The following is a 24,259-nucleotide window of genomic DNA, read 5'->3' as shown; positions in this document are numbered from 1 at the left end:
CACTATAATGAATGCCTAATCTCACATCTTAACCCACTGCCCATCCCAGAAGCGACTTCATCACCAACATGACCATTACACACCACAAGAACTCTGGCATGGTGAGCCAAGAGCCATTTTTTTTCTACAGATCCCAAGATATAAGGGAAGGGAAGGAAAGGGAAGGGAAGGGAAGGGAGGGGAGGGGCGGGGAAAGGAAAGGAAGGGAAGGGAAAAAGAGAAAAAGGAAAAAGGGGGAAAAGGAGAAAAAGGGAAAAGGGGAAAAAGGGAAGAAGGGAAAAAGGGAAAGGGAAAGCAAAAAAGGGAAAGGGAAAAGGGAAAAGGAAAAAAGGAGAAAAGGTAAAGGGGGAAAGGAAAAAGGGGAAAAAGGGGGAAATGGGGAAAAGAGGAAAGTAGAAGGGAAAGGGAAGAAGGGAAGGGAAGGGGAAACCTACATGCTTATCACAGATGATGTTACCTTTCTTGTTGAAAAGTAAAAGTACATTGCCAGTTGTGTAGTTATTTTTTTTCTTTGCGATAAACATGTGTTTCAAAAGGAGGCAGAAATAATGCAATATCTATCATGGAAAACTCAAGAAAAACAGTGGCTTTCAAAGGAGGAGTATATCTGCTAGCATAGTCCCACATACACACATGATTAGATTTGCCACAGTAGAAAGTATACATTTCAAAAACATGTACATAGGGGAAGAATAAGACTATTTTCAGTATATACTTGTCATAGCAAGAAGACGTCCTCTTTAGACCAGAGCTTTATTCTAAGGCTGTTTGTCTTAGTGAGGGTTTCTATTGCTGCCATGAGACACCATGAACAAAAAGCAAGCTGGGCAAGAGGGTTTATTTGGCTTACACTTCCACATTGCAGTCCATCACTGAAGGAGCCAGGACAGGAACTCAAACAGGGTGGAACCTGGAGGCAGAAGCTGAGACAGAAATCATGGAAGGTGCTGCCTTCTGGCTTGTTCCACTGGCTTTCTCAGTCTGCTTTCTTATAGAGCCCAGTACTACCATCTGGAGATAGAACCACCTACAACTGGCTGAGCCTTCCCACATCAATCAGCAATTAAGAAAATACCGATAGGCTTGCCTACAGCTTGATCTTATGGAGACATTTTCTCAGTTCAGGCTTCCTCCCCTCCAGTGACTCCAGATTGCATCAAGTTGACTTGAAAGTAGACCATATTATCTTACAAAGTTTCTTTTCTGTATTCTCTTTATTCTTGTATTGGTCAAACTCTTTGGCTGTATGGAAAGTTAATGTTTTTCAAGTTGTCTTACTAAAATATGATTTTAGTTTTTGCACATGTAGAATTCTTGAGTCACAAACATGTTTAATTGCCAACTTAGTTATTTGAGCTCACTGATTAGTGCTGGGCAGAATGACATATCTGCAGATATATAATTTTATATCCAAGGGGATGATAATAAAATTATTAGAATTGGTCACATATGGATATGTGCACTTGCAGCTGCTGCAATAACTAGTTTTGTATAGATTGTGCCTGACAGAGCACAATCTACTCCACTCCACACTTTCTATACCCTCAGACTCAGACATACATGCTGGGCTTCCCTAGCCAGGACATTTCTTCATGGCAGAATAGTGGATGCCTGTGTAGAAGGAGAGAGGAAGTCTTCAATGTGCAAGTTGATGGGCCAAAAATTTAAGCTTGATCTATATCATTTAGTATAATACACTGAACCAGAACTCTTCAACTGACGTATAAGCAAGGCATCAAGAGGAGCAGAGGCCATGCTGGGACAGTGGCTTTCACGGAATTAGTGACAATGTGTAATACATCAAATTCAGTTTAAAGTAGAATTGACTTGACCTCATTTGGGTAAAGCAGAGACATGGCTACTTCTCCCTACTAGCCACAAAAGTCTCTCCTCCTGTATTCTCGGAAGACCATCAAGCCTTAGCAAAGTCATCATAGTTATGCATAGACAATGTCTCCAGACTCTCTTCTTCATTAAAATTTTAGAAAGGAGGTGTGAGGCTGTGGAAGGATTGGTGACCTGTGTGGAAAGGCAGCCTCTCTCTTCTCTCTTCCCTTTCTTCCTACTCCTTTGTTTTGCTTGTAACCTGGATGGACTCTTTCCAAGCCATGTTCTCATAATCTCCCTTACAAAACTGTAATGGCCTATCCCAAGAAAGGGGACTCAGGAACCTACACTACAGTGAAGACAAAGTAAAACAAGGAGTACCACAGATATGCCTGCTGTTAAAAACTCATACAGTGAGAGATGCACATAGTGGTATGTGCCTGTAATTCTAGCACTCGGGAAGCTGAGTGGAACCATGAGCTTAAGGTCATCATGGTTATATAGTCAGATACAGCCCAATGAAAACAAAACAAAACCATGTCAATCATCTATATACCCAATGGTTATAAACCAGAAGCTTGTGGTAAATTAAAAATCTACTTGAATGCTTGGACACAAGTGCTCAACTAAACTCCAGAAGTACCAACATCAACAACAGATATAGTAGAAGACGCTCTGTGGCTATGAAAATCCTTAGATGCTCAAGCCCCTGGCATAATATAGCTTTTCAAAGAACATGGTACATATTCATGCTATCTGGATATCACCTCCTATAGACATTGAATCATTGTCTTTAATGACTTTACAATGACTTCATAAATGGTGTGTAAATAGTTGCTAAAGCCTAGTGCTATAAAATAGAGATTACTAAAAACTTCTAGTTTTGTTCAGTTCAGTTGCATTCTTTCCCCCGAGTATACTATTGGTTGAATCTATGATATTAAAGATGAACAGCACCTAGTTATAAGAAAATATAGACCTGATTCAACAATTTAAAAAACAATACTTCATAAGGCCCATGATTTCCAACTTTTTGATCACAATAAGAGAAAATATAGAAGTAAAAAGTGGAAGGGGAAGATAGCCTCATTCCCAAATCTGTGACATAAAATTCTGACTCTGAAGGGCCCTGAGGTTCTCATGTCTTTCATCCCTTTGGCTGCTTGTCCCCACTCTCATGATTCAGCCCAAGTAGGATGCCATCTCCACAGGTTGAAGCAATCCCTGCAGCATTTCCTTCTATCTGTCTATTGACTGTTTTAGAATTTCTTAACATTCTCAAACTGCAAGAGAAAAGACTTGAGGACAGTGAAGTCATGTGGTGTGACTCCCTGCTGTGTCCCCTGGGCAGCTATAGAACCTGTGCATTGGGACATTCATCCTCAGTGATGGGGTATCTGATCCTCATCAATGCATGGCTTTCCATCTGAAGACAGACCAGCCAACTGGGCCCTGTTAGTCTGCACTCAGAGAGCCCTTCCTTCGTGTACATGCCAGCCCTCGAGAACTTGACACCATGATTGATTCTTGGTCCAGAACTCCCTAAGGGCTCAGCTGTGCACTTGGCTAGGTTTCTCACTTCACTGTCTATTTTCACATTCTCATTTGCTGGGCATTTGGGGGAGGGGTGTTGTTATTATTGTTTTTCATCTGAATCATTATGTTCAGTAGAGTTAAATATTTGGTTTTATCTCATTCACTGAGAATCTCTAAATAACTAATAATTTAGGTACTTGCTAAAAGCCTGTGAAAATTTTGGAGACAAATCAGAAAAAAAAAATGAAGTATAAGCATATAGAGTTTGCTATGTTTTTAGGGTTACTTTTTCCAGTCTACATGGGTCAGAACATTGGTGGTTTTCGGAGCTTGTGTCTATTCATGGAGTTCTTTTTTTTTTTTTTTTCTCCATAAGGATGGGAGTAGCAGGATCAACCAGGTTCTGCAGAGAAGACTCTAGATTAGCATTAGTCTTTCTCTCCCTCTCAGACTATCCCTGATGTCCTCCAGACTTCTCACAATTCCATGAAGACCAATAGTTTTGGAAGTCTTTTGAGAATTAAAAAAGTGTCACACAATGTGGAGATTAAGCATCACTGTAGACTATGTTGAATCTGGTACCAATGCTGACCCCTATTAAGAACCCGAGCTTCCAAGCAATGGAATCTTATTTGGCAGTCATTTCTACATGGCCCATTTCTCTTTCTATACACAACTAGAACCACACTTTCACAAAGGTGTTGACCTTACATTGCTAACATTGAAGGCTTCCTCGGAGTGGTGGACAACTTTTCATCACCAGGTTTGTCCACCTGTCCACTTTACGGATAGTAATGAAAGACCCCCGAAGGTTGTCTTCTGTCAGGGAGACCCGTACCCAAAGATCAACGAGTCAGATGCAACCAGCAAGAGGCTTTATTGAGTACATAGGTACCCGGGGCGACAAAGTCTCTCGGAAGACTTGCGCGCCTCTCGGTTGGGGTGATGGGTTTTTATAAGGCTCGGGAGCAGGAAGCGCGGTTACAGAAGCGAGAAGCATAGTTACAGGGGTCTGATTGGGTGGTTTGAACAAAGCCGTAGTTAAGTCATGTACCCAGAACAGGGAAGGCGGGAAGGCAGATTGTGAGCCGAGTCACGTACCCAGAACCGGGAAGGCGGGAAAGAATGCAGCGAGGTAGCTCTCCCCTCAGGGAACTTACTGCTATACCGCGCCTACTCTACATAGTGTTAACAATCGCTGCTTATCTTTTGGTCTCTCAGTAATATCCAACCAAAAAATTAAGTGTGTAAGTCTTCACACATAAAATTATGAAACCAGCAATGGCAATAAGTATGAAAATGTCTAAACACTGGGAACAGATATCAGACAGAGCCCCTGAACAAGAAAGGAGGCAGGAACCCATTGGGTCATCGTGGAAGACACTGAGGATTCGTTCCATGAGGTCCCGACAATGCAGTTTGGATCAGAGTTTTCTTCTTGGCTTTGACTTTGGTCTTTGAGTGGTGGTCACATGGTGGAAACGTGATTAACTGTGTCTCTTGCAAATTGATATTATGTGGAATCATTAACTGTGTTATTAAATCAGAGTCAGTGTAACTAATATATCAAGAACAAGTTTTGTCATTGAATTTATTCTGTCTGAATGTCGTCATTCACCTCTCTAAGTTTATCTTCAAATAAATATGTTGAAATTCTTCCAAGCAATATCAACTTGTAGTTGCATATGGCAAGCATAGGACGCTCAACTTAAGGAACAGTAAAGTGATTTTAATTGTGCTTAAACTTATGTTTGAGTTTAGTAAATTTGAGTCATATTAGATATCAATACAAATATAAATAAATCACATTACCTAAATGTCTTTACAACCTTCAGAATTACATCCTCTTCAAGCCAAGCCGGTGTTGATGAAATTTACATAATGCCAAACTAAAATAATGGGTTCTAGATCATGTCATAATTATGGTTCATATTGAATTGTTAATATTTTACTATACACAGTATCAAATAAAATAATCTTCAAGAGCTATAAATAACAGAAACAGTAGTTGCCATGGTTGAGAATGCATGGTATAGTCTAAATTCATTCTTGTCCATGAGTTATGTTTTATAATCCACTTATCTAATGTTTAGCCATGTGCAGACATCTAGTCAAATATGCCTGGTCAGAGTAACGTGCCCAAAGTCACATAGCCAAGAGGTTGGACATTTGAGGTGTTCTTAATCTCCACGGTTGGTTGTCATTGTGCTTGTTACCTGCAGTGCCAGGGATGGAACCCATGGCGTTGCACATGCTAAGCAGTGCTTGACCACTGAGCGGCATCCCAGGTCCAGCCATATCTGAGTGTCATAATGCCTCCTGGTAGGCTCTGGTGATTACAAGTATTCTTGTGTATTCCCACAGCAGTCATAGTGTATCTTTTTAGTGGCTTAGAGTAGTACTGCCTTACTAAGACTCTGCACTGATCATCTGAGCTTATCCTGTCTCATGTACCCAACTGACAGTCCACATTATGAAAGACTTGTAATGACAATATAGGAGAAAGAAAAACAAAACAAATAAACAAGTAACAACAATAAACTGTTTCTTGCTACCTTCAAAGAGCCAAAAGCTCTAGTTGAGAAGATTAAGCTTTTAAACAGGCAGACAATCAGCCTACACAAATAACAATTTTAGGAGTCACAGAGTTATAAATCTCCCAAAGATGGGCATTGTGGCATGACCCCAAGTATTCAAGGTCTGAGTTTTCCCATGAGTCATACCAAGAGACAGAAGATGAATGGCAGGCTAAACTGTATCACTCTCATGTATACATGCTTTTGGATGGGCTTGGTCTTCTGCAGCTGGCCATCATACCTGGGATGTTCACACCCTGATTGAAGTGCTGAGCAGAGGAATGATGCCCTCTAAAGCCCTTCATCAGTTTTCTCTGGAAGACCCCGAATCTGAAATGCAATGGGATGTGGAATTGATTAAGGACTGAGCTTGTGCTGTTCACAGTTATGTCTGATCTGTTTTAGTATTTTAAGTCAAGCTTGATCTAGTAAGTGAGTTCAAAAATATAACTCTTGGGATAATCCTTTCTAAGGATTCCCTGGCCCTGGGCTGAGAGGACTACAGCCAAGACAGTAATTTTTAACCTTTCCGGCTTCTAGTCTTCAGGAGTCTACTTAAGTCACAGGCCTGCCTCACTCTCCCCATCCCTATCCTGGCCCTGCATGTTATGAGAACTATTTCTGGTGACATCTTCCAGCCTCTGAGAACAGAGGTTGGAAAGTGCCTTGAAATGTGTCTGTTGTTGAGCATGCTTTGGAATGTATGCTTCTTCTTCTTCCTTTTTAAATTTTTTTTAAAATTTTTGTCTCATGTAAACATGTCAATTTCTTCCAGAACAGAGAGCCCCGAGTCCTAAGAATATCTAGTGGCTCACATGATAACACACACTGTTTGCTACATTTTTGTAAGAATTGTTTTGGAGAACCAAATGGTGGCATAGGGGGTCTTAACTTGATGAGCAACAGTGACATGGCTTGCTATTACTATTTTGTGTTGCCTAAAATCTGAGACAGACCCAGCGTGAGTGGACTGCTTACTTTTCTGTTGCCGCGATGAAACACCATGACCAATGCATCCCGTGAAAGGAACGACTTATCTGAGGCTTACAGTTGCAGAGGGTTAGAGTCCATGATGGCGGAGTGGAGGTAGCGGGTGTTGGGTAGCTGGAACAGCTGAGAGCTCACATCTCAAACTACAAGCAGGAAGCAAACACGTTTGGAAATGCTTTGAGTCTTCTGAAGTCTCAAATCTTGTCCTCAGTGATATACTTCCGCGGACAAAGCCACATGACCCAGTCCTCCTCTCATGGCTACCAATAACGGACCAAACATTCAAATGGCAGAGACTTTTGGAGAATAGCTCATTCAAACAACCGCTGAAAATGAAGCCGAATTGATCCCTGGATTCTGTCAGCTGGACCACACCCTCTACCGCACCGACTCCTCAGAATCCACAGCTGATGGGACTTGCCCACAGGAATAGACCGGTGAACATGTTGGGCACCGCACAAATCCTGGGAATTTGGAGTGTGCCACATGGCTGAGAACACAGCTCTCTACACAACTTCTCCATCAACAGACTCATAGGGTTTGGGGCAAGCTGAGAATATTTTTCCACAGTTGCTGACACTACTTAGAGAATCCTGTCTCGCTACCTGTGTCAGCATCACCGTTTCCAAGACCTGAACCTCGTGGCTCTCACCCATTGCTCTGGGGATTCTGGAGTAAACACTCACCCTTTTACCTCTTTAGCAGTGCTCTTTCCAAGTCTGTTCCTCTGGGCACAGAGCCCACCATAATCATCTCAGGACAGATTTATATTGTGCTTTTTCGTCATTGCTCTGTAGAAGTAGGTATACTAATAACAAAAGTTGAAAAGCCACTCCATACCCAGAACGCTGGTAGTGTAACTTCAGTCCCTGTTACTTGGAAGAATGAGGCCAGAGGAGCATTTCACTCTAAGAGTTCAAGACCCACTTGGGAAACATTTTGTGTAGAATCATTGTCTAAAGAAGAAAGAAGGACAAAAGAAAAAGGGGAGAGAAGAATAAGAATAAGCAGAGGAGGAGGAGGAGGAGAAAAGAGGGAGGAGGAGGAGTCAGAAGAGAGGGGAGAAGGGAGGATAATGCAGACAATGAGCTCCATTGTTGAGATTGATATAGTCCTCAGTAGGCAGTAGGCAGGAGCCCTTTGGGACATTTCTGGGTATAATCATGTAGAGATGGTCCAGCACTTAGATCTATGAGAGTGCGTGGGGAAAAAAATCAACTGACAAAACAAATTTCAATCTGCTGACATCATTCAGGCTTTGTTTATGCCACATCAGTAAGACCAGCTAGGAAAACAAAAGTTGAAAGAACTTGACTGTCAGAATGGTGCCAAGTTATAGCTAGCCTCTTGGTGTTACTCTTTTTTATTAGTTTAATAGCACAATCAAATAATTACCGAAGTACTGTACATTACATAGTTTTCCCGCTGATAGATGATGAATGACCTCTACAGTTTTGCTTATACAAAACATGTCACCCCAAAATCCTTCTTATATTCAGCCTATTTCAAATATTCCCCAATAGAGTAAAAGACATCAAATGATTAAAAAGATGTAGAATAATTAAACAGTACCTAATATGTACGTATCCCCGGTGACAAGTTTAACATTCTGCTTAAGTGGCCAAGGGCTCTGTTCACACCATTTCCAAGTGCCCAACATCTACGAATGAATCAAGTTCAAAGTTTAAAATGGCAACAATTAAGATGATTGATCTTGGGGAAATTTTCATATTTCCAAAGTCACTGTTGGATACTCAAGCCTACAAACCAGTGTGGTCAATGGCCAGGAACATAGTCCAGGTCAGAAAAACTGAGCAGAGCAGGATAGAAAATACAGCTCGCTCTCCTCAGAAACCATTTCTGAGATTTTTTATTTTTTTTTTGGTCCACACAGAGATTCTTTCATCTTCCAGATTTGCACACTAGGCAGCTGCTATGCATGGTGATCCTGTGTTAATGCTGGAAAGACAATGATGACAAGAATGAAAACACATCAAAGGCTATCAGTAGCTTCACATTAAAACACCTGTGGCCAGCCCAGGGAAAAGCAGCCGGAAGAGTGGGAGCTGTCCAATCCCAAGATCCGGCTAGGTTTTGAAAGTCTAATGACTGAGGAGCTGAATTATTGCGTTGTTCAAAAAGGCAAAATACCCTCTTGGGAAATCAGTCATGTAGCTGAAGTGTTTTATTTAGGAAAAACACCAGCAGAGTTGAGTCAAGAAATGTTTTCCACTCCATCTGGTCTCATGTCTGCTCTTTATCCCAGTTTGAGGAGGAGGTGACCTGATGGTCATCTTTGGAGTCTGATAATGTTTTTGTTTTGTTTTGTTTTGTTGTTATTTTTGTTTTTGTTTCCAAGGGAGAAGAGGAGGCCCTGGAAAGACCTTTGCCAAGGAAGGGCTTCCCAGGTAAATTAGCTCCAGGGCTGCCCAATATGAGAGGACTGAAAAAGAAGAGAGAAAACTGTCTTGCCCTGGAATATAAAGTTCAAATATGAACTTTAGTACACCACAGACCACAAATAAAAGCAGCTTCGTAATGGTTATTTACGCTGGGAGAGAAAAGCGACTAAGAAGGGACTATGCAGGTTTCTATGAAATTTCTGCGATTTCAACAAGCCTAACGGAAAAGGGTAGCAAAGAGAAAGGACTCCTGCAGTCTACACCCTGTGCTGGACAAGTAGGGACCACGCACAAGGCTTTGGTGGTTCCCAGAGGTGCCTAGGCATAGGCTGGTAGTAGTTTGCAGAGCACGCTGTGTTCTCAAGAGAGTCTGGCAGCAGTTTCCCAGAACTCAACGCCCTCCAACCTCCTCTCCTCTGTTTCATAAGTTTGCATGCGAGAGCGCACCCAGCCCCCAATTTTTTAAAACCCGCTTCGCTGAGATCCCACTGAAAACCTAAGTCCTGAAGACCTTCACTATTCCCTTGCAAAATGACCTGAGGAAGAGCCCAGAGCTGTCCAGGTTGAATGGCACACTACACTGCCTATGAGCTAGAATTCCGGTGACGGTACCACAAGCTGCATTGGCCTAGCCCAACGGTCTCAGCTTTCACAGAATGGGGAGTCCTGGAGCAGAAGAACAGGAAAAGGGGTGAAACAGAAAATGTGGAGGTGTGCCCAGGCAGAGGGGAAAGGCGGGCCTTTGAAGGAGGAGGATGAGAAGGTTAAGGAGCTGTGGAGGAAGTGGGAGAGGAGTGGGAGGAGATAGCAGGGAGGCTGGAGGGAGGACGGAGAAAGCTGAAGAAGAGGCGGGACTTGAGGAGTGGCTGCACCGACGCCCCGCCCCGCCCCGGCCCCGCCTCCGAGCCGCCCGGGGCGCTCAGCAAATATGAAGAGACTCTGCAGCGGCGGGAGCAGCGGCCACTGCATCTCCGAGCTGTGCGCGCCGCGGCCGGGGCGGGTCTCGGGACTGGGGCTGGGAGCCAAGAAGCAGGGGCGGGACGAGGAAAGGCTGGGCTGCGGTTCGGGGCCCCGCTCGGACCGGGGCCCGACGGCGCCGAGGGAGCGCGCGCCCCGCAGTCCCGCGCTGCGCCCGCCGGGTATGGGGCGCGCCGCCGCCTGAGGTCGGGCCTGGCGGGCGCCCGCAGGGGGTTGTGGCCGAGAAGCCGAGTGCTCCCCGCACCGGAGGGGACCTAGGGCGCGCGCGGAGGGGACCGAGGCGGACTAGAGAAAGGCCTGGAGGAGCCCGGAGATGTCCCGTGTGCGCCGCCTCCTGCTGGGCTACCTGTTCCCAGCCCTCCTGTTGCATGGTAAGTTCGGGGGTGGGTGAGCGAGTTGGGGGTCCAGTCCTCCCAACGCCCCGCAGACGACCGTGGGAGAAGCGCCGGTCGCTAGGTTTACAGTGTGCCCGTTTGCCCCATCCGGCTGGTGCTCGGAACCCCTTCCCCCAGCGGCGCCCACAGTGGATTTTGCTGCTGCAGTGTTCTTTCTGGAAGGATGCGAACCTCGCCCAGATACTTTTTATCTCTCACATCCGTAGCTGCACGGTTGGGGGAAAACTTTTTATCCAGTCCGTGGGCCTTTCCAGCTGTAAACTGTCAGGAAATCTCAGGCTTTGCGGTCCCCTTTCCACCAGTGTCAGAGCGCGGCTGGGGCGCTTGGTGAGGTCCTGGCCTTTACGAGACTGTAAAGAGAAAGCTGGAGCTGGTTTATGGGGAGGACACGTCTCGCGGATGTTTGTCTGCCGTCTGAGGACCAGTGTTTGTAGTCTGCCTGCACCTTGGCTCCGCACTGAAGCTTAATGTGCTGCTGGGCTCTCTGGGCGCAAGGGGACTTTTGGTAGCGGGTCATGAAAGCCAGAGTGAAGGAGCTGGACGCCCAGATCCCTCAAGCTGGTGTAGGATCAAGTCTTTGCTACTTGCGCTGGTTCTCCAGAAAACAAAACAAAACAAAACAAAAAAAAACAAAAAAACCTTAACCAGACGTCTGTGCCCCAAAGGGGTTCCAGAAATTGCACAGCGCAAAATAAGACAGTTGCATTGTGGTGGACAAAGCATGTTTAATGACAGGTGGTTGTTGATAATTGTGACAGGCAGTGGCTTGGTCATTCTGTTGTCCAGAGCAGTGGTCAGACACTTGACGTTTCAGTCGAGTGACTTCACTGCTCTCCTTTCTTAACATCCACTGAAACCACTTGAACCTGCAGCTGCAGCTGGCCCAGTTGGGGCCATGAGTGCGAGCGCTAACCCCTCCTATCCCCACCTACTCCCCGGCCCCCCTCGAATGGAGGGAAGGGATGGGAACTGAAGGCTTCTCCTGTGTAGTTTTCTTTGTAGTCTTTGGGAAAGCTTTCGAAGTTCCCCCAGGCTTTGTGAACCTGGCTACCCAATTGATTGCCAAGGTGTACACTGAGCCCCAGCATCTTAAAAGTCAAGATGGGACGCTTGCCGTTCCAGGGCAAGAGAGAGAAGGTATAATTATAGGGTTGGCCTTCTAGGCCCATCTGCTTAGAATTACAGAGCAGTTTTAATCTTTGGCTGAAACATGAAACAAATCAGAGCCAATGAGCAGATCAAACAGCAGCTGCCACACACACAAGAAAAAGGAGAGGATGCAACAGGCAAAATTGCCCCCTTGTTCAAAAAAGATATTGCTGATATTATTCTTGTAATATCTGTAGGGAGAAAAAAAAGATAGTAGTACTGTCAAATTAAGAGTTACTTAAAAGAGTCATATCTATAGGCTATTCTGCATGGAATCATTGCCAGTTGAACTTCGGGGACCATCTTCACAAATGTACCATGCCTCCCCATGACCCCTTTCTCCCTCTTGAGAAACAGGGGTTGTGATAACATGCCTGCTTACCAATCCAACTGAGACTAGAAGAGCTGATAGATATCAAGAGCCCATATATACAAGTGTGTCATTTGGGCCAACGTAGCCAGAAATCTCCCACATTTAAGTCAGGAGTCTGTGATTACTCCATGGGATCCAGGGAAGTCTCCCCAGCGATGCCAGGAGATGAACAAGACAGAGGGAGTAGCTGCAAGAGGCAGTCTGAGCTGTGAGCAGGAACAGGGCCAGAGAGCATGTGTGTGTGTGTTTATGAAGAGAACTTAAGATAAAAAGGGAGCTTTGGAAAGCTTAATTGGACATCCCGATAAGCCTTCACAGAGTAATGCAACTTCACGTTGAGTTTGCAATGATGCAATTATTAAAACAAAAGTTGCTCAAGGATCTGTCTACGTAGATCCAAGAGGGAGTTGTGGGATTCGGTGCAAGAAGTAAGCACAAGGAGTACTTAGTTATTCAAGTTGCAAATGCTCCTGGTCTAAGAAAGGCTGGTGTAAAACACCAGAAGGGATTTTAAATCCTTCCCTGCCCCAATTTTTATGTTAGTAAAGTATTTTAAACAGAAAAGGGTATTAATGAACTGAACCTAAGAGAGTGGCTTGGTGAGATAGGGGTTTTATAGGCTTTTCAGAAATGCTGTGGCAAAAGCTAGGGCCTGCTCAGTTATTTAATAAAAGGCACAGGTCAGAGAGAAATCCTAGAATGGATTAACAGTGTCTTTCCTGATATGTAGGCATTTGATTGGCTAACCATGGGATACCATTTGACTATTTATGATAGCAATTTTGTAGATAAAAACAAGTGTTGTAAATGTACTTGTGGCAACTTTAATATATGTCAGTTTGCCTATATGGAAGATCTGCTGAATGGACAGTTGAAGTTAATGAGAAAAACACAGAAGGCTTTCTGGAGGACCCGAGTGAGGATACTGGTGGCAGTGCCATTATGTGTGGGATCCAGTCTTTGTTCAGTTCTGTAGCCACTTTGATTTCAACTCATTAGAAGTCATAAATCACCCCTCAAATCCTATCAGTGAGTAAATTAGCTCTCGCAGGACCTGAGACTTTTTTTTTTGCTTTTATTCTTTTATACAACTGTAAATACAGTCGGAGACCCAAGTTCAAAGTGTGACGCATAGAGAAATGTGCCTGTCTCTCTGCTTTCCTCCCCCTCAGATTCTGCAAACAACTGCACTTCTTTAATCCAAATAAAACCTCTTGAGTGTCGCAAAGGTGCGCAGCTGGCATCTATCCATTATCACTATTTTCTTTGCTGAAACGCAAAGGCAGATACGTTCACGTGTCAAATGTTAAGACTCACTCAGCTCTAGACACAGACTAGCAGGAATGTGTGCAGAGTAAGTGTGGCTTCGCTGACAGTACATCCAGCAAGTTTCCCTGGTGGAGCAGATGCAGTGAGAGAGGTCTTTCTCAAATGCTGTTTTCTGTGTAAAAGCTTTTGCCTTCTCAGATGACTGGAGACCTTTGTACTCCTTCCCTTTGATTCTGCTTCTTCTGTCAGTTGTTCAGGAGCCGAGAAGGTGGCTTGGTTGGGAAAGGGCTTGCCTTCCAAGCAACAGGACCTGAGTTTGATCCCCAGAACCCACATATGCATGCTTGCCATCCCAGTGCTGGTGAGGTAGAGACAGACACATCCCTGATCAGCCAGGCTAGGCTGCCTGAATTGGGCCAAAGAGAGAGAGACTGTCTGAGAGAGAGACAGATAGAGACAGAGACAGATATAGAGATACACAGAGACACACAGACACAGCGAGAGAGAGACAGAGAGAGAAAAGTTAGATGGTATCTGAGGCTTGACACCGAGGTTGTTTTCTGGCCTACACACACAGGAATACACCCATGTGAACCTACACACACATACACAGGATGAGGGGAGAGGGTAGGGAGGGAGGAGAGGGGTTGGGTTTTTAAAAACTGCCAATTGCAAATCAGTGCCCAACCAACAAATTTCAAGAAAACATTTAAATGGAGCACAACAGGCCGCTTTACTGACAATAGTCTTTGTAACCAACAAAACATTTTCTTCCCTGTTCCTTTTCCCTCCTTGGAGTCTTTCCCTCAAATGGAATCTTGAAAAGAATCATGACTTATTTGTACACAGTAGGGGGCAAAGACATTGGACAGATGTTGAATATTCTCTTGTTAAATGGATGGACTTGCCTCACACGTGGCTGAGGAGTTCTGTGATGATGTGCATTCCTTCTCCTTAAAAGATAAGAGAACTAGGCACAGGACGGCGATGCGGCCAAGTAGCCGCAGACTGTTTAGGGACACATGGCAACTGATACAGGCAGAGAAAATCACAGTAGAATTAAGAACAGGGACAGGAGCAGTCATGATGGTGTGTAGCGGCTCAGGGCACATGGAGCAGGTGTGTTTGCTGCAGGAGCGACCACAGAGGAAGCTTCGGGAAGACACCGGCCACCATCTGCCAGGACTGTGTCATGTGTCCACACCAGAAGAGGGCACCAGATCTCACTATAGGTGGTTGTGAGCCACCATGTGGTTTCTGGGACTTGAACTCGGGACGTTTGGAAGAGCAGACAGTGCTCTTAACCGCTGAGCCATCTCTGCAGCCCCTGCTAGTGTGTTATGATTGTATGTACGCAGGCTCTTGCTGGGCTCTCCCCAGCTTCAGAGTGAATTATTCTGGAAAACGAAGTGGTAGGTATATGAGCTATGAGAAAGGATCCCTGTGAGAGGTTGGTAGGTATGTTCTCTTCTGTTAAGTGCCCTCCAGTTTTGTTCATTCAGCTAGCCATTGTTCAAAAAGTTTACCTGCGAGTCCACTGCCTTCGTATGTCACTGCTCACTATGTGTGGGGCCGAGGAGGGAGTTTTCCCTTTTCTTGAGAATTCCTGAAGAATATCTAGTGGTAATGAAGTGATGACACTGCGAACCTCCCATCCAGTAGGGTCATTGTACTAGTCTGCTTTGGGGAATCCCACACATGTAACACACACACACACAGAGATACCAAATAACATGCATAAATATGTACCATTACAGTATACATGCATGTCACCCATACAAACATGCTTCGTGCACATAAACATACTTGTATATTGCATACACACAAACACCATCTATAGCACAAAGATCATATCACACAGATAGATAGACACACATACCACAGATGTATATATGGTACAGATATCATAGTTATGATATACCAGAAACCCCACACAAACACCCACATATACCACAAATACCACATACAAACATGTACTATAAATACATATCAAATATTTATCATACCCATATACCACACACAGTACACACATATATGCTGCTCAAGCATATATCACATATATGTGATATACACATAGAGGAAGGACTTGTTCATCTCGTCAACACATATCCAGTCCTAAGGCCTTAGTAGCTATTAAAAAATGCCCAATAAAATCAAATGTAGACAGAAATTTGAAATTTTTTGCTTTATTTTTTTTCTAAAGGGTAAATATTTTCTGTATGAAGGTTTACGGATAATATTAGCAGTATGAGTATTCTCTTAGTTTTTGTTTGCCATTGGAAAGAAACTTAAGAGTGTGGTATGCACCAGAGCCCTCATGGTGTTTAGTCCTGGTACCATCTGTAGCTCTTATTCCAGGTCCTGGGAGCTATGCTGGAGCCAGTCTCCCTGTTTCCACTTCAAAGCATGCTTTACAGTAATGACTGCTTGTTTAATTGGGCAGGGCGATTTCATGGATAAGTAATTACCCGTAGTTAAGCTAATCAGTCTCGTTTTCTCTATCAACACTGGTGCTGACTGGAGATACTGTACTTCTCTGATGATGGAGGCACACACATTATGTAAATCAGGGAAAACTACAAAACGAGGGAAGGATCCCTCAGAACCCTCTGCCCGGAGACGGTTTTGCTAATTTGTTGACATTACATTTATTTACCTTTTAGAATTAAGTTTTAAGCATTAGAGTGCATCTCTAGAGACTGGCCTGATCAAAGATTGGTTCAGTCCCAAGTGTGCTTGAAAAATATTGTTTTCCAGTGAATTTTACCTTGTGTTAGCTACAAAATGCTTTAGAAAAATTTACTTCTCAGTAGGTCTACTTAGGCATGTGGAAACCAGAATCTGTAGATAATTTAGTTCTTAAAATGTTATTGAAAAACCAAGGATTTGGGCCCATATACTTTTCATATGTCAGCAATGGTCTTTGCGTAAGAAAGAGCCCAACACATGATAGGTAGTTAGCCCTTTGTTGACTAAATGAACATTGTCTCTCAGGTGAGCCTCCCTCTGTTCCTGTCTCTGCACCAGTCTTAGTAGTCTGGCTTGCTTCTAAGAGCACCATGGGTCTAGGGATGGGATATGTGGGTAGACATCCCAGCTCCATCCTTCCTTTGAAAGCTCTGCTAAGTTCCACCTTCCGAGAGTATGACCAGTTCTTTCAGGTGATGTAAAGAGCTGGGCACTTAGACTTGTTATTTGGAGCACAAACTTCAGTGTAAATCAACTTTGTGCTTCCTCTTATGCAAGCAACCCTGGTTTTATTTGCTGCTACTGTGAGTGGTTAAGATTACAGCAAAATCTGAGTCCTGGGGACAGTAATACACCTGCCTGTGGGGGAGGGGTGTCACTCATGCATCTGCCCCTGTGCACGTGGACCCTACGGAACTCCAAGATCTGTGTAATATTCAGAAAGTGGTAACCTATAAATGCTTAACCTCACAGAACTTAATTTGTTTTCAATAAATGAACAATTTCCTTTCAGACTTTTACATTACTCCTCCCCTCACATTCCTTTTGCCATAATGATTTTATTTGGGTCCAGGCCATGCTTGAGATCATTTTCTGGAGAGGCTGTTTGATGACTGACTTACTCAGAATTCCCCTGGACTGGGGGAACACTAGTGGGAGCTTCCCTATAAATGAGCACGGTGGCCAACTCTAATAAGTTTACAGTGTCCCTGGGCCCAAGTGGTAAATAGTGACTGACCAAATAAGACAATGTTTGTGAAAAGTGAATTGTCAAGTGTTGGGTTATCATGAAGGCCCCTGGGTTGACCAGAAGTCTAAGGCTGAGCCTCCTTGCCTGGCACATCAAGACCATGCCTTCAAACAGAAGTGATGAGGTGTAAGGATGTTGGCTTTAGATTCTCCCAAAAAATAAAATTGGTCTTTAAATACGCTTCTAGTTCCTAGAATTAAACAAACATAGCACTTAAAAGAAGGCTATCTATATTTTTTTTATATCAGCCAAAATACCCAAAGAGCTGGTTTTATCTACCTACAAAAGAGAAAGAAGAAAAAACTACTACTATCCTTAAGGCAGTGTATGCCCCTCAAGGGTTCATGTGTAGAAAGCTGTGTATGATGTCCCATAGTGGAACCTTGAAAAGCTGAAGCCTAAGCCAGACTGTGTTAGTACGTGCCTATAATCACAGTTTCTTAAAAGTTCAAAAGATCAAGGTCAACCGGAGGTACAGAGTAAGTTCAAGGGCAGCTCAGACAACTTAGTGCAACCCTGTAAAAAGACGGCTGATGGTGGGGTATAGCTCAGCAGTCAGGTACTTGCGTAGCATGCACCAAGCTCCAGGTTTGATCAATCCCTAGTACTGCTCCTCTTCCCCCAAAGGTGAGACCTAATGGGAAGTGTTTAAGTCACTGGTCACATTGCCCTTGGAGAGAATTAATGTGTTCTCGGGGAGCAAATTGCTCTAACAGATCTCTAGCCCCTACCTGCTCTTCAGTTTACTCCCATCACAATGCCATCGAGTGTATTGTGACCCAGAACAGTGTAAGGGGTCACAGCCCCCAGGAGAGCCAAGTGAATGCCATGCTTTGTATTCTAAAATTAACTCAATTGGGAAAAAAAATCCTGGCCTCAGAGAGCTTGTTATAACAACAGGAAATAAATTAATACAGTTATTAACACCCCCCCCCATAAATTCACTATCATACCTGTTGAGTCGTTTCTGCCTCCTTGTGGTCATCTGTTCCCTGGCTGAGTTGGCTACCTCGCTGGTCGCTAAGCTGTGTTCATGACCAAGAGGCACATACTCGGTTGGCATTTGTCTCCTACTTTTCAATGATTTGCATAATGGATCTTACTTCTTTTGCCACTGGCTAAAATCACATCCTTTCCTTTCCCATGTGACTCCATTCTTTTGAACGACCCATCGAAATATACATCATCGCGCCTGTCTCTGCCTTTGAGCTCCTGGCTTTATTCCCAGAGGCCCCCTTAATCATCTCTACCCATTTCCTAGCCAGACCCCCAAGTCAACAAAATTTACCTGAATTCATATTTGTACTTCCTGCCCCTAAAATACACAAATGGTTGATAGGTATTGGTCAGCTGAACAGAACTTGTCAACAACCATGTGCCTCGCACTGTATGTGCTTCTTTGGAACCGTTATGGAACACAGGCTGCCAACCTTGACTCTCCTCTTGTTCAGAATCATTATAGAATGCCGGCTGCCAGCCCTATGCTTTGCTCTCTTCTTCAGAATCATAGAATACGGACTGCCAGCCCAGGCTTAATTCTGAATACTTAGTCCTCTTCAGAGCTTAGAGAGAGGCCAGCTCTGGGCCACCATTATTTTACCTGTTTGTTAGGAGAGCCTTTTGGAGATTGGCTTCGAGTGTTAATACTACCTGGAATAGTAGTGCAAACACTGAGTGAAAGGCACTGTGCTAAATCAGACCCAGCCCAAGAGGAGTGGCATTGTCTGCTCACTACACAGTGGGCTGAAGCTCAGAAAGGTTGAGTAATTTGTGTGAGCTCGTCAGCCTGTAGTGTATTTCACCAACTTGCAAGATGCCCTCCCTCCCTTTTTTCTACTTTAAGATGGTTATGGTGAGTGTTACTCATGTGGTCACAGTCTTTTTGGTCTGTAAGTAATAGTAAAGAAGAGTGGTTTGCTTTGCCACTGAGCTAAACTCCTGATAGTGTTTTTGCCTGTGGCAACTTGCTCAGAGTTGCTCCTCTTGTCCCCACTCTTGTTTCCTGTGTGTGTATCTTGTACCCCTTATTTTGAGTTTAGTTGCAAGTAGCCTGGTTTTGAAAATCAAAAGAGTGAACTATTGAGTCAGCATGCATGTTTTCTGTCCATAATCTGCTGATAAATGACTCTCTGAGCCCAAGAAGAAAAACCACTGCCAAGGGTAAACAGGTCTTAGAACAGAGCAAGGGGGTGTTGATCTGTCCTCAATGGGGCAAGTGTTTATTTTGGGGAGAATAACTGCAATTCCATAGTTTGTCACCCAACATGCCTTGGTGGCTTGAAAATGCAGATACCCACAAAAACGTGAGGCTGCGTTTGTGTTTTGTGACCAAAACATGAAGAACAAACATTTGCCACGGAGGGCCAGAAAAATTGCCAAATCTTGAACAGATAAATGTTGAAGCCATCTGAGGATGCTGTGATTGGCTCAGGGGCATGGTTGAAGGATCATGTCACTGTTAAATTCAAGTGTTTGTCGCTGGTAATAAAATAATGATGCCTTTCAGCCACCATTGTATTCTTAGGTTGAGCAAAATCCTGTAAGCTGGAAATCCAGTTGCAAACTCAAGCTGCCCAGCTCAGGCGACTTCACCTCCATTTCTTGCACACCTGGCTTTTATTAGTCAGGAGTTTATGAGAAAACATTCAAGGAGTGCAAAGGTGCTTTCACATCAAGTTTTAAGACACAATTTGGTCATCACTAAGTTATTGCCATCTTTATTGAATGCCTAGAGTCACATTTGAAGTAGAATTCTCTTCAGTTCTCATGCCTCAGGTCTTTAATTAAAATCTATTTGAAGTTAGCCACATTTTAATTGATCATATTATTGACGACAAGATAGCAGGTTGTATTACATTTTCTTCTTTGATTGCCTGTCAAGGGACATGCAGGAATGTTTACTGTCATCAGGATAATTATAGCTGTTGCGGTTGGTGGAGGTATGGGGAATGTCACTTTTGTCCCCTATGTTAGTTCACAACCAAATGAGAGATGTCAGACAAATAGATATTACATGATCAAAATTGTGATGACTTCTCTGATGCCCATCATAGAACCGCTAGTAGTTAACCCCGACTCGTCAGACTTTCTGCTCGGCCCAGTGTCCTTGTTGTTGTCGTTGGGTATGCTGCTTTTGTTAACAAGCTGGTGTTTGGGAAAGAAAGATCTGAGTTCAGCAAGCTCGCTTCTTCCTCCATTGCTCAGGTCACCCATCTGGAAGAGTTACAGTGAGATGGAAAGTGAAGCTAGGAGGATCACTAGAGGAAACACCTCCTCTCCCCTCCCTTTCCTCCCCTTTTCTTCCCTCCCCTTTTCTTCCCTCCCTTCCTCTCCCCTCCCCTCTATAAAAACCTGGAAATGGAGAGCCCTGCTTCATAGCTATGACTGTGAATTATGATTTCACCAGGCAGCAATTGTCCATTTTTATTATTTGCCCGGAAGCAGTTCAGGTCAAAAGCAGTGGTCTTAGCCTTAACTTGAACTCCACATGCATTAGCCACTTTTGTATTGCTGTGATCACAATATCTGACAACAAAGTAGAATACTTTTCTTCTGCTCTTTTCTTTCAAAGAGTTTCAGTCCACCATGGAGGGAAGGCAGGGTAGAGCCGCTCAATTCACAGTCATGTGACAGGGACTTTATGCTTTAAGTTGGACCAGAAATCAGAGAGGGCAGTGGAACCAGGGCCAGGGCTGTACCCTTCCAATGCCTGTTCCCAGTGACCTACTTCTCCCTGCAAGGCTCTACCTCCTATGGGTTCCACAGCTTCCCAAAATAATACCACCAGCTGGGGAACAAACATTCCAAACCATAAGCCTGTCCGGGGACATTCCACATTCAAACCAATGCATATCACCATCAACTTAGGTCAAGAATGTCTTATTCAGATTTTTGTTAGTTGAATCATGCCCATAGATGCCTTCACCTCCTGGTTCCCACCTGTGTTTGAATATTGCTAAGAAGAAGAACGGTCGCTCTGTCAGTAGGGCAGCATTTAAAAAGGGAACCCTGAGAGCTTCATATACAGAGATATATATCTTTTAACTTTTGGGGATGTACCCCGAGAACTCATCCCATCCTCTCAGTCTTTGAGCCACTGATAAAAGACATCTGAGTATAAGCAGCCTGCAATTCTAAGGGCGGCACCCACAATGCCCTTGACACCATGTTTGGACTTCACCTCTTAACACCGAATCTCAAAACCAAGATTCTAGTTCAAAAAGCCCTTAGACAAACCGTAACTAGGGCATCCATTTGGAGTCTGTGATGGCCAGAGAACATGTGACTCAGTAAAAGCATATGGGAGGTTAGTCAAGGAGCAGGTCCCAGCCAGGAGTTTCAGAACTGTCCCCTGGCCCCTTCTCTTTCCACATCTGCCAAGCTGCGTTTTCAACATTGATCTCTTTGCTCTTTCTCTTCCTCGTCTAAGTGTGTCAGTGTGTGAAGTTGATATCCCGGTTCTCCCTCTCCCTTCAACTACACCTCACCTTTTTCAGCACTCCTGAGTTGACCTTGCGGGGTTCATCCAGGCTCTACCACACAGGTGCTTGTGAATGTGTAAGAAACCCAAGTGAATGCAAAGAACTGGCTCGGTGGCCCCAAGCAAGCTAGGCTCTCATTCTCACAGGCCTCCATTTTCCACCTGGAAAACGATCTCCAAGAGTGTTCCCCACGTTGGCATGGGAATTCTGAAAGAGCAAGCACAGCATGCAGCCTGAGACCAGCATGTCAGTGGGCTTTTTCCACAGCTGTCACCCCCCATCCCCATCTACCTAACTCGCACTTACTGCTGCCGCTTTTGCTCACTTTCTGCTCTTGTTTTTCAGGGCTGGGAGAGGGTTCTGCCCTCCTTCATCCAGACAGCAGATCACATCCTCGGTCCTTAGAGAAAAGTGCCTGGAGGGCTTTCAAGGAGTCACAGTGCCATCATATGCTCAAGCATCTCCACAATGGTGCCCGCATCACTGTGCAGATGCCCCCAACCATCGAGGGCCACTGGGTGTCCACAGGGTAAGAGCTGGACTCGAGACAGGAAGTGCAGAGAACAACGGAGCAGGCTCTAAGGAAGACCCTCTGATTCGTTTAAATGCTAGCTTTCTATAGTGTACAGCAACAGAGAGCCAGACAGCTCTTGGAAATTATGGGTGGTTAAGCAAACAGAGCTAGGAGCTGGAGAAATCTCACGCCCGAAGCAGCAATGGTATCATAGCCCTGCTAACTACACAGTATGAGTGAATAGATCCTTGTTTACCGAACTCTGTGGGACCACTTGTGTATAAAGAGAAACCATTAGCAAGTGAAATTAAGCGTCTGTGTTTCACTAACCCTGAAACATGACTGCAAAGCTTCTTATGGTCTAAATATTCTCTCCATATTCTGGTAACTTAATCTATGGTTTCAAGACTCTGAGAGTGAGTTAAGAGCTGCCTCTACTAGCCAGTTCTTAGATTCTTTTCTGCGTTGTGAAGCTGAGATTTATCCTAGTTTGAGCTCTGGCTTATCTTCCTCTAGAGCTTTCAAAAATAGCCTAGAGGCAGATCAGTGATTTTCTATCTACCCATTAAATTGTTGAGCATTAACAAGACTAAGTAGGATCTGATGACATCTCCCTATGCACAGTTCCTGGGATATGGGTAACAGCCTCCAAAGACCTTGGGGAAATAACTGAACATATATGGTCACAAGACAAAAGAAATCCTATAAAACGATTAAATCCTATAAAATGATTACATTGAATTCTTTTTCTAAAACTGGGTCTCTTAAAATGACTGATAAATTCTTTGCGGAGAAACTTTGAATGTGAAATTATAACTTGCAAATGTTCACTTATTAGGTGACTGCGGCTGTCAAGCAGTAGTTATGTTTTGTGTATATAGCTCAAACAGGTTTGCTCCCTGTGGTCTGAGATATTACAGATGGATGCAGGGAAGCAGGGGTGCAGAAGGAGATGTGAGACAGCCTTATTTTAGGATCAGGATGGGACCTGAAATCTAGTTTCTTCCGTCAGGACGAGTTATCTGTGTAGAGAAACTGCCAAAGTCATGGCTAGATATAGAATGGGCATGGCTTGCCCTGCCAGGAGACCCCACTCACCCCAGTCCTGAAACCTAGCTCCCTGGGTGTTGGGGTGGCTCTGAGCTCCCTTGCAGAATAGGTCTTTTTGTTGTTGTTGATTTAGGGGAGACTTTTTATTGGTGGTGGTTTGGCTTGGTTGTTTTGCTTTGTTTCGAGACAGCATTTCATTGTGTTGTCCAGGCTAACCTTGAACTCCTGAGCTCAAGGGATCCTTCTGAGCTAGCTGGCACTACAGGTGTGTACCCCTGTGTGTGTCTGACAGGCATTCTACTCTAAGAAAACTGGGAAGTGATTGAAAGGTGTGCTGCCTGGACCATGCTTAAACTAAGATCTTTATTAAAGGGCACTCCAGCTGTTCTGTGGCAAATATACAGGAGCAAACATGCTGGGAGTGACCCTAGAGATACTGTACGCTTCTGCCTAGAGCTGACAGTGGCTTGAATGAAAAGGATGGGAAAGCAGTGGAGAAATGGCTACGTCTGAGTTACATTGAGTTTGGGAGGCAGAATCCACAGGCTGTTGAGGTTGAGATTAAAATAATAAGATCAAAAGAATAAATGAAAAAGGAAACCAATTCCTACCTCCACCTCCACTGACCACCACTGATCACACTAAACTCCAGTTCCTTTGGGTCAAAAGCCTAGGGTGGCCCTTGCCTCTTTCTTCTTCCTCCAGGGACTAGTGCTCAAAGGATGGTACATTTTGCAGCCACATGACATTATTTAACATTAGTGAATATATTTACATAACAATAGTACCCATGTTAAGTAGTAGTTATCCTCCATCAGTCTGCCAACTAAAAGTCTAAATTGCTGACAGTTTTGAGAAGCACCTGCGTTTGGGATGGCATCTTCATCACTTGATTTAGCCCTGCTGTCAGCTCAGCTCAGAACTGTTTATGTGCAGAGGTATAATTCTGATGAGCTAAGGGTTGTAACTGAGAAGACCGGGGTCTCACAAGCTTCATAGAC

At 44.2% G+C, this 24,259-nt stretch overlaps 1 protein-coding gene across 1 annotated transcript in view; it reads left to right on the top strand.

Moving 5' to 3' along the window:
- The first annotated feature begins 10,272 nt into the window (after window positions 1–10,272).
- The window catches only part of Apcdd1 (APC down-regulated 1), a 30,851-nt gene continuing 16,864 nt past the window's right edge, over window positions 10,273–24,259 (top strand). Inside the window, exons 1-2 of the mRNA XM_021649246.2 lie at window positions 10,273–10,680; window positions 22,040–22,223. Coding sequence (XP_021504921.1) covers window positions 10,623–10,680; window positions 22,040–22,223 — 242 coding nt within the window. The 5' untranslated portion in view covers window positions 10,273–10,622. The remainder of the gene's footprint in view (window positions 10,681–22,039; window positions 22,224–24,259) is intronic.

Source organism: Meriones unguiculatus, chromosome 2 (assembly GCF_030254825.1).
Source record: "Meriones unguiculatus strain TT.TT164.6M chromosome 2, Bangor_MerUng_6.1, whole genome shotgun sequence".
NCBI lineage: Eukaryota > Metazoa > Chordata > Mammalia > Rodentia > Muridae > Meriones > Meriones unguiculatus.
This window is presented reverse-complemented; position numbering and strand designations above follow the sequence as displayed.